Source organism: Ciconia boyciana, chromosome 3 (genome assembly GCF_034638445.1).
Source record: "Ciconia boyciana chromosome 3, ASM3463844v1, whole genome shotgun sequence".
NCBI lineage: Eukaryota > Metazoa > Chordata > Aves > Ciconiiformes > Ciconiidae > Ciconia > Ciconia boyciana.
Window position 1 is genome coordinate 27,133,681 of NC_132936.1, and position 13,367 is coordinate 27,147,047.

The 13,367-nt window shown below is 40.9% G+C and overlaps 1 protein-coding gene across 2 annotated transcripts in view; it reads left to right on the forward strand.

Annotated features, from left to right (window-relative positions):
- Positions 1–13,367, forward strand: part of LRRC1 (leucine rich repeat containing 1) — a 75,541-nt gene that overhangs the window by 33,283 nt on the left and 28,891 nt on the right. For both annotated transcript variants that reach the window (XM_072855181.1, XM_072855182.1), the window contains exon 4: positions 2,860–2,949. In XM_072855181.1, coding sequence (XP_072711282.1) covers positions 2,860–2,949 — 90 coding nt within the window. The remainder of the gene's footprint in view (positions 1–2,859; positions 2,950–13,367) is intronic.

A 13,367-nucleotide genomic window follows, 5' to 3' on the forward strand; every position in this document is an offset into this window, starting at 1 on the left:
TTGAAATAGACTTTAGATCAGCTGCTGCAGATAATGGCTTTTACTAATGATTAAAGCTTGGACTGGTGTTTCATCACCCTCCCATCAATTGGGACACAGTGACATGCAGTAACATGTGTCAAAAATGCACTGCATATGTTGGTGGCTGCTATGGCTGTTGCTGGTCTGTGTTCTGATGAGCTGGGTTTGGGGATTACGCATGCTTTTAGTATAGAAGAGGAGTTTTGTTTACATTTCTCTGTTCCATTTGCTGAAGAATTTGGAATTTATCTAGTGAAATGAGGCTGGAGATAGTAAGGAAGAGGTGATCTGCTAGCTAAGGCCTTTGAATACTATTTGGAGAACTGTTTCCTAAACCAGGCCATGCCACAGAGCTCCTTTGTGATGCTGAGCAAGCCACATAAGCCAGAGTATTCACAGTGGGCGCTTGCCGACCTGCTTTGCTTTGCACTGAGATGGGCTAGGAATACTTGCAGGATTAGCTGGCTGGCTGGGGTGCAGGAGTGGTAACAAACAGGAGAGTGTCTGTAATATCTTAAGCCGCTCTGGTGGTTTTGCAAGACGGCTTCTCCCACGTGTACAGCTGAGATTCTTCAGAAGTGTGATTTCAGTATCGCCCATAGTGCGTCCTAAGTTCTCTGGCAAGTCACATCTCTGAGCATTAAAGGGACACTTGTGGTCTTAATCCCTGTGCCTCTGTAGCCCATTTATATAGTGAGGATAATAATACCACAAAAATCCGGTAAAACAAACTGAGGCTGAACTGATGTTTAGATATGCAAGTGGTGGGGTCACTCAACAGCTTTTTCCCAGGCATCAGTGTGCAGTACATAAAGCTCAGAGCTGCATCTTGTGGTATTGAAATCGGAATTGTCTGTAGTAGTGTGCTAGTTACTCTTCTCCATTTTGTGTGCTGAATAAGGCCTGGAGCCCGAGTAATGTGTTTCCTTAAACAGTAGTTGTAATGCACAGCTACAGCTGAGTGGAATTTACAAAAGAGTTGAAAGGCTTTGTAATGGGGTTGAAACAGATTTCATAACTCTTTGTTGACAGTTTAAGGGAATTTTAAAAATTCTTTATAAAGTGGCTCCAAAGCATATGCAAGTCCTGGAAAACATCACTCCAAGTAGTTTACTAAGTTAGAAAACACAGATACCAGAAGCTGTTTACACATGCTTGCCAGGTATTTTCTGTGATGAGATCCAGAATTTCAGTTTTACCTATATAACAGCATGTAGGTTTGGGCACTGATTTGCCCAGGCAGAGTGTGAATGTCTAGTAGTGATTTCCTTTTCTGTGTGATATCCTGGAACTTTTTTTAGCCATTGATTCTTGTCCTTATTTTCTCTAAGCTTAAAAGCCAGTCGGAGATCTTCCCAATCAGTGTCCTACCACTAATACAGTATGTTGCCTTATTGTCAAACTTAATAATTTATGAACCTGCAGCATTAAAAGTGGCTGGCATACCATTTTCCCAGCTGTTTTCAGATGATTTCAGGCTCATATTAATAAAAAGCAGGCGCATTTATTGTAGATTAGACTGGAAGTCCACTATATGCTATAGATAGGATAGAATAGAATAGTTCCAGTTGGAAGGGACCTACAATGATCATCTAGTCCAACTACCTGTCCACTTCAGGGCTGACCAAAAGATAACTAGACCATTTAATTCCAGTCTTAAACCTGGTAAAGTCTAAACAGTAATGCATAGTTATAGCGGAGCTCACATTTTGGAGTTAGTGAGGATGTTCTGTTAATAAGGTCCAGAAAATGACAAACAGTGCAGTATGGAGTTGAGCACATGAAAAGCCCTCCCTGGCGCCCCGCCCCCCCCCCCCCAATTGTAATTTGTCTTTTTCCCTTTCCCCATCATGCACAGTTGTACTTGCCTGTAGGTGTGCATCTCCTTTTGGTTAGTTGCCTGGAGGTCATACCATGTGCCTTGAGCTGGGCATGGGGAGAGCAGGAACCAAACCAAATGCTACAGCTTGAGCTTAGGTTGCATGCCCTGTGGGTTGAGCAAAAGTTGGATGGCTGGGGCAGGGGCTTCTCCTCCTCTGCCTCATTGCCCCTTTTACCCCACCCTGTCTCCTGTGCAACTGCAAACTGAGCTGCTTGGTGCAAACTGAGCTGCCAGAGAGCAGTGAGTGGTACAGGAATCCGTCCGTGTGAGGGGAGGGGAAGCCAGGCCTTGCAGAAGATCGACTGGGTGATGGACCTAAAGGCTTTAGAACTTTGGGAGTGTTTTGCATATGTCTGCATTTTATAATGTAAGAAGGGAGGGTTGTGTTGTGAACCAGTAAATGGAAATGCTGTAACAGCGGAACATTGTCTTCATAGTGAACAGACTGTTTCTTCAAAAAGCAACAATTGAAGAGCAGCCTAGTAGCTAATACGAAATGGGCATGCTGTAAGCATGTATGTAACTGAAGCCTGAATAAAAATAATTCATTTAATTATTTTACCATCTAGGTGATACAGGAAAATAATAGTAAAAAAGGTTTGTTTAATACGTTTGATTTTTTAAAATTTGTTAAAATGCTTAAAATGTTCTCAAGCCCTATAGCATTTTTAAAGTTGCAAACTGGGGGCAGGGAAGAGAGGGGCTAGGAGACAGGGATATTACCTGTTCTTTGACACAGAAGAAACTTTAAAGTCTCTGAGTCATGTCTTTTTTTTTTTCTTACTATGATCCTTAGAATTTTCTGAGAGTCATGCTGGACTGTGGGCATGCCTCCTTCTGTGTGTATTTGCTAAATATACTCTTGTTTTCCACTACATGTTTTGTTTGCCAGTATGTATTACATGAATGTGCATACTTCTGCTGGAAGTCCTTGATTTGAATTAATATCTCCGTAGGTTGCCCGAAAGCTTTCCTGAATTACAGAATCTAACGTGTCTTTCAGTAAATGACATCTCCCTGCAAGCACTACCTGAAAACATTGGGAAGTAAGTTTTTTTTTTTCATATATACTTTATTAGTATCTTAATTTATTTTCTGTTACGCCTATTGTATAAATGACTTGCATAATTATATGTAATATACCTATAAAGTTATTTACAGGTCTGTGCTTATTTTTTATATTCTTTCCAGTCTGAGGGATCTGTTTAAGAAAAATCTGTTTGCATTTTCACTTGACATTAGCAGGCTAATGCAGAATCTGAAGTATGCGTGTGTATGTTTCGATTCTCTTCTCCGGGATTTGGAGTAACTTGGAATTTTAGGTGCAAAATTAAATAGGTGTTTTGTGATGCAGATCTGACCTTTTGCTTTCCTTCATTGTAGTAGACTATTGATCCATTATTGTGAACATGTTAGATGTCTTGCAGCTTAGCTTAAAACCAGACAATTGTTGGCACAACAGATGTGTAAAAGCTGGCTGTGATCAGGATGGAAATTGGAAGGTTCCTAACTATAGGAGCAGTCTGGTTCTGAAAAAAAACTCCACTGGGAGCTACGAGATGGAAACTCATGGAACAGCTCTTAAGATGAAATTGGATAAGCTTTTAAGGTGTGTTTGTTAACTCTGGAAAGTAGAACAGGGTTGCAAGGACAGACTTCCAAAGTGGAGACACGTGGAAAGTAAAGAGAACTTTGTTTATCTGCCTCATTTTGACTGAAATGAACATCCACAGTTGCAGAAGGGAAATCTCTCTCCTCTTAGTAGAGAGAAGGGTATCTCTTCCCATTTGAAGGAGAAGAGGTAAATTCCATGTTTCCTCACTTGAGTATGTGAGAATGGCTGTGCTAGTTCAGATCAAAGGCTCATCTAGCCCAGCTTCCTTCTACAGTTGCAGTAAATAGATGCCTAGTGAGGATTAAGAAAAGTATGTGTTTGATTACTCCTCTTTCCATCCCCTGACTGTTTCTGGTTCAGAGGATTTCCTGAGCTTTGGATTTCTGTTTGTTTAATCGGCAGCCCATAATGAATCTCTCTTCCATGTACTTGTCCAGTTTCTCCATAAGCTTATGTAGACATCTTTAGTATTGTCCCCTGGCAAATAGCTGCACAGGTCTATTACCCGTTGCATTGATTTGTTGTTAGTTTTCTTTTTTTTGAGCCTGGCTCTACCTACCTTGCCTATGATCCCTAGTTTTGGAAGAGGTAGTGTACGCACTTGATCTGCCATCGATGCCTTTGTAGTTTTCTACTGTATCTCCAGGTGCTTTTTTCCAGACTGAAGAGTCTAACTTTTTATAGTTACCTTGCCCATATTGTTGTTCTAAGTTGCCATGTACTGAACCACTTGCATCTTTCTTCAGAAAGCTACAGTAACTCAGACGTTGAGTCATGAGTATCAGTAGGTGCCGATTAATCTCAGACATTCTTTCATAAAGTGAAATATTTCTAACACGGATTCTTTGTGGAGTCAGCATAGTCCCTAACAGTAAAACCCAACTGTTCCTAAACAGAGGAGTCCTCCAGAAGGGATCTTATTATTAAGAGCTCCTGCAATGTAGTCAAGTTCAGACCGGCATTGCTTTAGCCACTTCCCATGGGTATGAAAGCTGTCAGCTGGCACCACTCCAGCAGCAACAGAAGTGGAAAATGTCTATTGAAACCTTCCGCAAGCACTAACAGGTACAGCTAACGTGCACCCAGTGACTATGGCAAAGTCTTACCGAAAAATTGCATGGGCTGGGGCTTTTGTGGCATTCTTCCTTTTCTGTAAAAGTCCACAAAACTTCTCATGCAGCTTTTCGCAGCACTGGCAGCTAAGAACAGGCTTGTTCAGACTTTGCGGTTACTGAAAGCCAAGGCCAAAAATTTGGGATCCTGCCTGATTCTGAAAATTAATACAAGAAACATGACAAGCTGAAATGATTCCCAAAGCATGAGGTGGACTGCTGTTTTGCAGACAGTAGCTAGAGGAAGGTTGCTGGCTTCCCTGAGAGGTCACTGGCTGTGGTGGCTCTGGCTTCTTGCTTGTCCTGCCTGTCATTTGGTAGTGTGAGTGGTGATAGCCTCTGTTTTGGAGCAAATGACTAGTAACAACTTTGGTTAAAATGGGGATAGCAGACATTTGTAGAGATGTCAATATCTGGAACTGTGCAAGAATAAGGGTAAAAATTTGCCTAGTATTGATCCTAAGCAGTCCAGGGAAATGCTGTGATACTATTTCAGCACTATGTGAGCTGTTGCAGAACAGAGCAGTGTAACCTGTCTTCCCTCAAAGTCTGTACCCGATTCCTGATATTGAAGTTAAAAACCAGGGGTCCTCAATTGCTTCAGGAAGAGCCGTATGCTTGTCCTGGTGGTCTTGGTGAGTTCTCCTGGAGGGCTAGACTTTTATTCAAGCCTGACAGGCCTGCTTTGATCTGGGAAGTGCTCCCAGGTTAGCTATCTAGAATATGAATATTGTATTTTTACAAAAACACTTTAATCTCATTAGTAGAAATTTCTGCTATCAGATTTATGCTTAAAGAAGCAGAGACAAATGTGTGGGGCTGTTGTCTCTGGCTCATCCGGTATTCATGGTAGGTGGGAATACGGCAGTTGGGAAGTTGACGGTAAGCTTGGGCTAAACATGCATGCTTTCCAACTCAGAAGAATACTAACATTACACGAGGGAAACTCATGGGGTGTCCACCCAAAATGTAACTGTTCCTGAAGTCTGTTGGGGAATGTCTTGGCAACAGAGAGAAAGGGATCCTGTCTGGTTCCAGTTGGAAATTATTGGGAGGTCTTGTTTGTAGCCAAGTCTAGTTTGAACTGCAACCTGAAGTCCTTATGGGTCACTTACCTCTGGGAGTGAATTTTATCAGATTTTTGGCATTAGATCTATAAGTAATAGATTTATTTTTTTCAGTCTAGCTACCAACAAGTGCAGCTTTCCTTTTTCAGTTCACAAAATTTTCATCATTTATTGCAAGTGAATGTGATGGTGCAGCTGACTGCCTTGTGTTTGATAAAAGCAGTAAAATGCTCTGTGGCTTCTCCAAAGGTTGCCTACTTGTGCTCTTTGTTCCCTTCTCTGTTCTTTTCCCTCTGCACTTGCTGGGACCCAAAAAATGCTAGGAATTAGAAGGGAAGTAATGCTAACTGTGTCTTTCTGGCTGAAGAGACCAAGTAAGGCTCTTAGAGGTGTTTGGGTATGTTTGCAAATGCCTTACTGGAGTTTCTGTGTGCTTTGGATAATAATCCATGGTGTTACTTGATGGAATAGGATGGACCTATGTGCTCTGTATGAGATTTGTCAAATAATGAGCAAACAAATATATACTGGTGATTTATTCTACTACCGTTGGGCTTGTTTTGGGGAAAAACTTGAAGTCCCTGTGCTTGCTGCTGGTCTTCTGGCCACTAGAGTATGTGGAAACTTAGGGAAATGCATCTTAAATTCTTATGGTCTTATACTGTTGTCTGGGAAACTGCCTTATACAGCCAGTGAAATCTTTACTTCATCTTCATGTAGTACCGTGATCAGTATGTACTTAGTGTGTCTTTTTTTTTTTTAATTTTTTTTTAAAGCTACCTACTTAAAATCTTGTGGCCCTGCAAATTTGCCCTACTGTCTTAAATGGGGAAAGCAAAAGTAATGGCAAATATTTTCCAAACAGCAATACTTTGAAGGTTAGTTAGGAAGTTCTTCCTAATGGCAGATAATAGACTTGAATTGCCTTGCAGTGAACCACTAGTGGAAGTGTGTTTTCGTCATTAATTCAGATATCCAGTCTGTTTTTCACATGGTGTGATGTAGAAGGTGAATGCCAATGTTCAGCTTCACTGTCCCAGGCCAGTGTCTGAACTTGTTCAAGCCATTGATATGTAGAGTTGCTGTTAATATTTTTACTGTGCCATTAAGAATTCTTCTGCATAGACCTTTTATATTTTTCTTTTCCTTTGTGTTGCCAAAAGGAGTATTTTTAAGGGTCGCAACTGGACATTTGAAGAACATAGGCAAGGCCTCCCTTGAACTTTTTGTCTTTCTTCTTGCTTGTGCGTACCCATGCTCATTGTATGCCAACTTTTCTTCTTCTGCGTGACTTCAGTCTGCTTATCCAGTGCTGGTATATGTGCTGAAAGTTTTCCCGTGTTAGATGAAGCATTCCTCTTTTAAGCTAATGTGTTGTTTTAGGGCATACTAGAAAGATGTGTGACATGCTGCTTTAGGGCTTGATAACAGACTAGATGTCTTAATATTACCAGTGCTATTTTTTGTGTTTCTCTGTGATTTGTGTTCTCTTAACTTGTGGTGTGGTTGCTATCTGGAGTAAAACAGTGAATGCTAATGAATGTGAGATATTTTAGCTAATAATTAGGTGGGTGCAGCTTAGAGCAGGAGTTGGCCTGTTGGCTGGTTGAACTATTTGGAGAAACACGTTACACAATTTAAGCTGTAAGTGGGAGTGTCTTTTACAGTGTTTCTCAGTCTTATACGAGCAAGTCTAATTTCCTTGCCTATTCTGCAGGACTGTGTGTGTCTGTAGAGCTGCCCAATGAGTGAGCATAACCTGTTCCTCCCAGCATGGGTAGCATTTAGGAATTTCCACTTGCTTCCAGGATTTTTCTTCAATACTTCCTTATTCGTATAACACCCAAAACACTGGGCATGACTTTTTCCTGAAATTAAAAAATCAGAATATTTGTATGTAAGGGTATTTGGGTAAATCAGGGTGTTTCTCTGTAAGGCTTCCTAGGGCATACCTTACAGTAGTATGAATAATCTAATGGCTGTCTGTCCCCAGCACCTTCTCTGTCCATATGTGTTCATTCTGTAGCATTGGCTTCAGGGTTAGTTCCCCACCACCACCAGCCCACTGTGATGTTGGCTTTTTACCAGCAAAGATTTGGGAACTTAGAGATCCGTACAGTGCTCTCATGGCTTAACATCTAGAAAGAGAAGAGAGATTGTGTCAGCTTTGTATGTTTGTTTATTTATTTGTGGTTCTTGGGCTTGAACGAAGTCCAGGTACCTTCTCTGGAAAGCCTTTTATGTGTGTCTCTGATGTTTAATCTAGCATCGGACTCTCAGATGGGTGCTTCACGAGGAATTGGCCCTAGCCAAAAACCCAGTCCTTTCAGCATGAAATGCATATTTTAAAAAGACGGTTATCTGTCAAACTCTGTGGGGACAACAAAATCAACAAGTTTCTTTAACAGCTGAAGCAAGGTGCAGAGCTTCACTACTGTGCTTTAAATTATGATTTAAGGCCAGCTGCCCATCAGCACACCAAACATCTAACTCGTATCCAATTTTTCGCTTTCACTGTTTTTTCAGCAGTCTTTTCTGTGCCTGGAAAAGATAAAGATTATGTGTTTATTTTTTTGGATGCTAAGGTTTTAAGTATGAGATTATTACTGACTGACAGGTAGAGTGTTTTGGAAGTTCCCTGACTGAACTCTAGCATTGCAAATAAAAAGCTTTCCTCTGCCATATGCAATCTTTATTTTTTTTTCCCCCCACTCTAAAATGTACAAATGGTCTCCTACTAGGACAGATCTCCAAATCCTGGGGATTCAACAAAAGATCATAGTAATATCATGATTCGTAGCATCCCCATCATTCACAGCCTCCCTCCCCCCCCCCCCCTTTTTTCAGAGAACTGAACAGACTGTGATGCAAGACAGTAGAACAGCTCTATTTTAGCTTTAGAAATTTTTGATGTGGGGAGGGGTGAATTTCTTTAGATGGGAAGGATATTCTTCTGATGCCGATGACTGATGAGTCTGGTTTACCCCCAAGCTGCAAGCAGGCTGAATGGATCTGTGGACGTTACTACTGAAAGGGAATTACCAGGTAAGCAGAGAAATTTTCCTCTTAACATCTGCAGCTAGCAGGTAGAATACTGAAATAGGCATTTCATTATGACAGTGAACATAATGAAAAGAATAAAGCAAATGTTACTGCACTTAGGAGCATTGTTTTGCGGAAAGATTTGTTATAGGCATGCTTTTCAAGAGTCATGGAACCACAAACATCCAGAGATTTCGTGTTAGAGAAAGTCACTGAGCGTGGTGGGTTTTTTTTGTATATATGTTGTTTAATCCTAGAGGTTTTGAAGTTTTTAGCAACTTCTGAACTCAGAATCTTTAATGTTGATCTGAATAGGCGTAGCTGGAGAATAAAAGGTCTTCAAAGGCAAGGATGATGCGCTCAATGCAGATGATACAGAAGCAGATCAGAGTGGCATGCTTATTCTGATAATGGATTCCTGGGCCAGTTCTTGACTGTGTTTTTCTTAGTGTATGCTAGGATGCCTCAAGTGTAGATTACACTTCTGGCAGCATCACACAGAATGGAAAATGCTCTTAAAATTGTGTGGAACAAGACAATGTAATTCTGTTTTAAGGTTTATAGTAATAGCGTCTGATTAAAATACTGTCTTATGATACAACAAAAGTGATGGGAAGGCTTATCTTGCAAATACATAGAAGGAGGACTTTGTAGGTGGTCTGGCTAGGCTGATATAAATAGTATTAAAAGCTCTCACTCTGGCTTATCTGAATTTAGCATGACAAGTAATATTTACAGAGTTTGAGTAGGTAGAGCATTCGGTGTTACTCACAGCTGTTTGCTAAATGGCAAAACTGAATGTTAAGGAACTTGAAAGTTTATTTCAGGGACACTGTTTAACAATGTAGTAGAGAATGCAGTGCCATCTGGCCTTTTAATAAGAGATGTTGCATCTTGTGTATTACACAAGGAAGAAATATTTAACATATTTAGCAATTTTTTTTGAAATAAAGTAATCCCATTTTTTATTTAAGTCGTGGAAGATTGACATTGCATGAGTGGAATAGAAGATATTTTGAAAATGAAATCTTGTTGTAATAGTGAATTGGCTTAGCCTCCCCAACCTGTTTCAGTAATCTTGATAAGCAAATTGGAGAATGTTCAGTTAAAGCATTCAAAAGTGAACAGGCTGAGCTGTAATTTTGAATCTCTCTCTTCTTAATGATGCCTTTTGAAGGCCATAGGGAGTTCAGTGTTCCTGTCCATTTCTTGGACCGTGCTTGTTGCTATGTGAGGGAGAGAGAGAGTAGAACTCAGCAGCTTGAAAACCAAGCTTATGTAGAAAACTAGTCTTAATTAGCAGTTTAGACTACCTCTGTTACATAGTTAGGAATTTCTTGGCCATAAACTGTAGTACTTCCCTCTGTTTTTAAAATTTGGAAGTGATTTGTAGTACTGGCCGTCTGTTTAGTCTTTCCTCCAGTTAGTGGCTGATAAGATACTCATGTTTTTATCCTTCTGTTTTCACTTGTGGAAGATCTGTAGCTTTTTACAAGCCAATTCATGGTATTGACAATTCAACTGAAGTAACTGACTATGCAAATGCTCTTCCTCTGGCTTTCAGTGTCTTTGCTGTTTAAGTCTAGGATGACAAAATTATCAACTTTACTTTCTTCTGTGCCTATTTAAAACCAGTCTTGCAAGGAAGGAGTATTTTTCCCCCCATAATTTGTGTCCACTTCTCCCAGCTCTGTAGAAAATGGCAAGTATTAGGAACATAATCCTTACTTTCAGATTTTCTTACTAGAATTGTTCTTACTAGAATATTGTCCTGCTTGTCAAACTCCAGAAATGGGCTGCTAAGGAAAGCCTTGTGCCTTTCCCTTGCACATTAAACACCTAAACTTGAGAGGAAAGAATAGTGTTTAACTTAGATGCAAGTTACTTCAAGTTGCTTTGCCTCCAAAAAGGAGGAGGGGGAATGGTCTTAAAGATGTCTTGTGGAAGAATGGTCTTTAACAATACTGGTGAGACAAAATAACAGTTTCATCAAAACTAAATCTAGTTATCTTGCTTTGCAGTTGTTTTTACAGCATCCCTTATATTCCGAGGTAGAACTGTAGAACTTCACGTGTGTGAAGATAGTTTGCTTTGAAATGGATAAGTGCCCTCATTTAGGAAATTAATACTTCCTGTAATTTCTGGCTCACATAAGAATTTCTGGGATTCAGCAGCTAAGAATTTGCAAAAATCATTCTCCCCTATTGCATGGTGTGGGCATAAGGTATCTCTCTTTAAATTCTATTGGATTAATCTTACAAAAATTCATTAGTGCTCTTCTTCATCATTCACACTGTAAAACAGGTTTCCATAACCAAACAAAGAGGCAGGAGACTGGTTAAAGCTGACATTTGCAGGGGGGGAAGCTTTAAGCTTAAGCTAGACTTTTTAGAGAAATAATCTTCTTGAGGAAAGGAAACTAGCTGCAGTTCTGTACTATTTGTAGGTTACCGTATATGGATGTGAATTTTAAGGTTCTTTCATGATAACTTTGTCTAATTATATGCCAGCATTAAGGAGTAGTTGGAAGTAAAATAAGCATGTAGTGCTGAACCTTTTTAAAAGGAGGGCAAAATGCATACCGGGAGCATATAGACCATGAATCACACGGTTATATGTTAACAGAGCCTTAGGAAATTCAGGAAGCATAATGTTTCCCTATAAGGCTAATATTGCTTTTGTTGCATTGGAAATGTCATTACACCAAAAATCCACATGGAGCTTGTTCTTCAGACACTGAGGAAGGATGTGGTGCTGGCAGGTATAGTAACTGTGTGTGGGTGAAATAAGGCAGACTCAGGGAAGAACTGAAGTGGTAGTTAACTCTGGAAGGGGATGTGTGCTACAGAAACTCTTGAAACCACCCAAGTTTAAGCACCTAATTTCATAGAATCATAGAATGGTTTGGGTTGGAAGGGACCTTCAAAGATCATCTAATCCAACCCCCCCTGCCATGGGCACAGACATCTTTCATTAGATCGGGTTGCTTAAAGCCCCATCCAACGTGACCTTGAACACTTCCAGGGATGGGGCATCCACAACTTCTCTGGGCAACCTGTTGCGGTGTCTCACCACCCTCATTGTAAAAAAATTTCTTCCTTGTATCCAACCTAAGCCTACCCTCTTTCAGTTTAAAACCATTGTCCCTTGTTCTGTCTGTACAGGCCCTGGTAAAAAGTCTCTCTCCATCTTTCTTAAGAGCCCCCTTTATATACTGAAAGGCTGCAATAAGGTCTTCCCAGAGCCTTCTCTTCTCCAGGCTGAACAACCCCAGCTCTCGCAGCCTTTCTTCATAGGAGAGGTGTTCCATCCCTCTGATAATTTTCATGGCCCTTCTCTGGACCTGCTCTAGCAGGTTCATGCCTGCCTTGTGCTGGGGACCCCAGAGCTGGACGCAGGACTCCAGGTGGGGTCTCACGACAGTGGAGTAGAGGGGCAGAATCACCTCCCTCGACCTGCTGGCCATGCTTCTTTTGATGCAGCGCAGGATTCAATTGGCGTAGGAGTTGGAGTTTGGTCTTTTCAGGCTCTTTCTGCAGTCAATGATATAGTCAATGAAGTGAGGGTGAGATAAAGAGGCTTCTTTTGGGAGTGACTTGGAACAGGAGCCTATCCCAAAGGTATATGCTGTACCTTCAAATACTTATGGTCTGAGTATGTGGCATTCTGAGAGCTGGCTAGTGACTGATTAACCCTGTCATTTCCTTGGGGAAAAAGAGCTGCTAAATGTCAGGTTCTCAATGAATTGTCTGTCTGCAGCTAGAAGCTTTGTGGGATGGGAGCAGCTTAACAGGATCCTGCCAGATGAGTGACTAGTCACCTAACTGGTGTGTCCTGGGGCAGGGTCATAAATGTTACTGGTAGTTTTATTTGGGCAGTGGAGATGGACTGTAGTATATTTAAATATGGCTAGTTTCATGCATTTTGTATGCTGTTGTCAGAGTACCACAGTTACCTTCTCATCTCTTGGAAGGCCCTTGATGAACATGCCGTTTTTTCTGTCTCTTTTCTGTACAAAAAAGAAAGAGTTGCCTAGTTTAAACTCCCTTCCTTCCCAGTCTAGTGTCACAATGAATGTTTCAAAGTGTACGAGCTGCGTAGAGATGCAGGGGCAGGCGCTATCAAAATAATAATAGTCTTCAGATGCTGGCCCAGTAAACTGAAGTCCTTTGGAACTGATGGAAATAGCCAGAATGTGGACTTCATATCTCATTTCTGTATGCTGCATCCTTGCACTGTGTTCTGTAGCCATCGCTACTGCTGCATGAAAAATATAATACCAGACCAAATTCAGAATCTGTACTGTGTTCTCACCTTAGCCATCTTTATTGTGTAGGACCGTCCCTTGTTTCGTATAAATATGGGGACCATGCCCATTCTCCTGTCTTTCCCTTCTCTTTGCAGTCTTACAAACATGAGGAAAAACTACATTTGGGATTTTACATTCCCCAAACCAGCTGAAACTTGCTGGAAAGGGTGCAGATGGGGCCATGCATTTCTGCAGGTGCTTTAGATCTTCATCTCTTCCAACTTTGCTTCCTTGTTTCCCAAAGCCTGACTCCTTGTCTTGCATGCTCAGCTGTGAGGTGCTCTTGACATAAGGTCAAAATGTGTGACTTTTATTACTC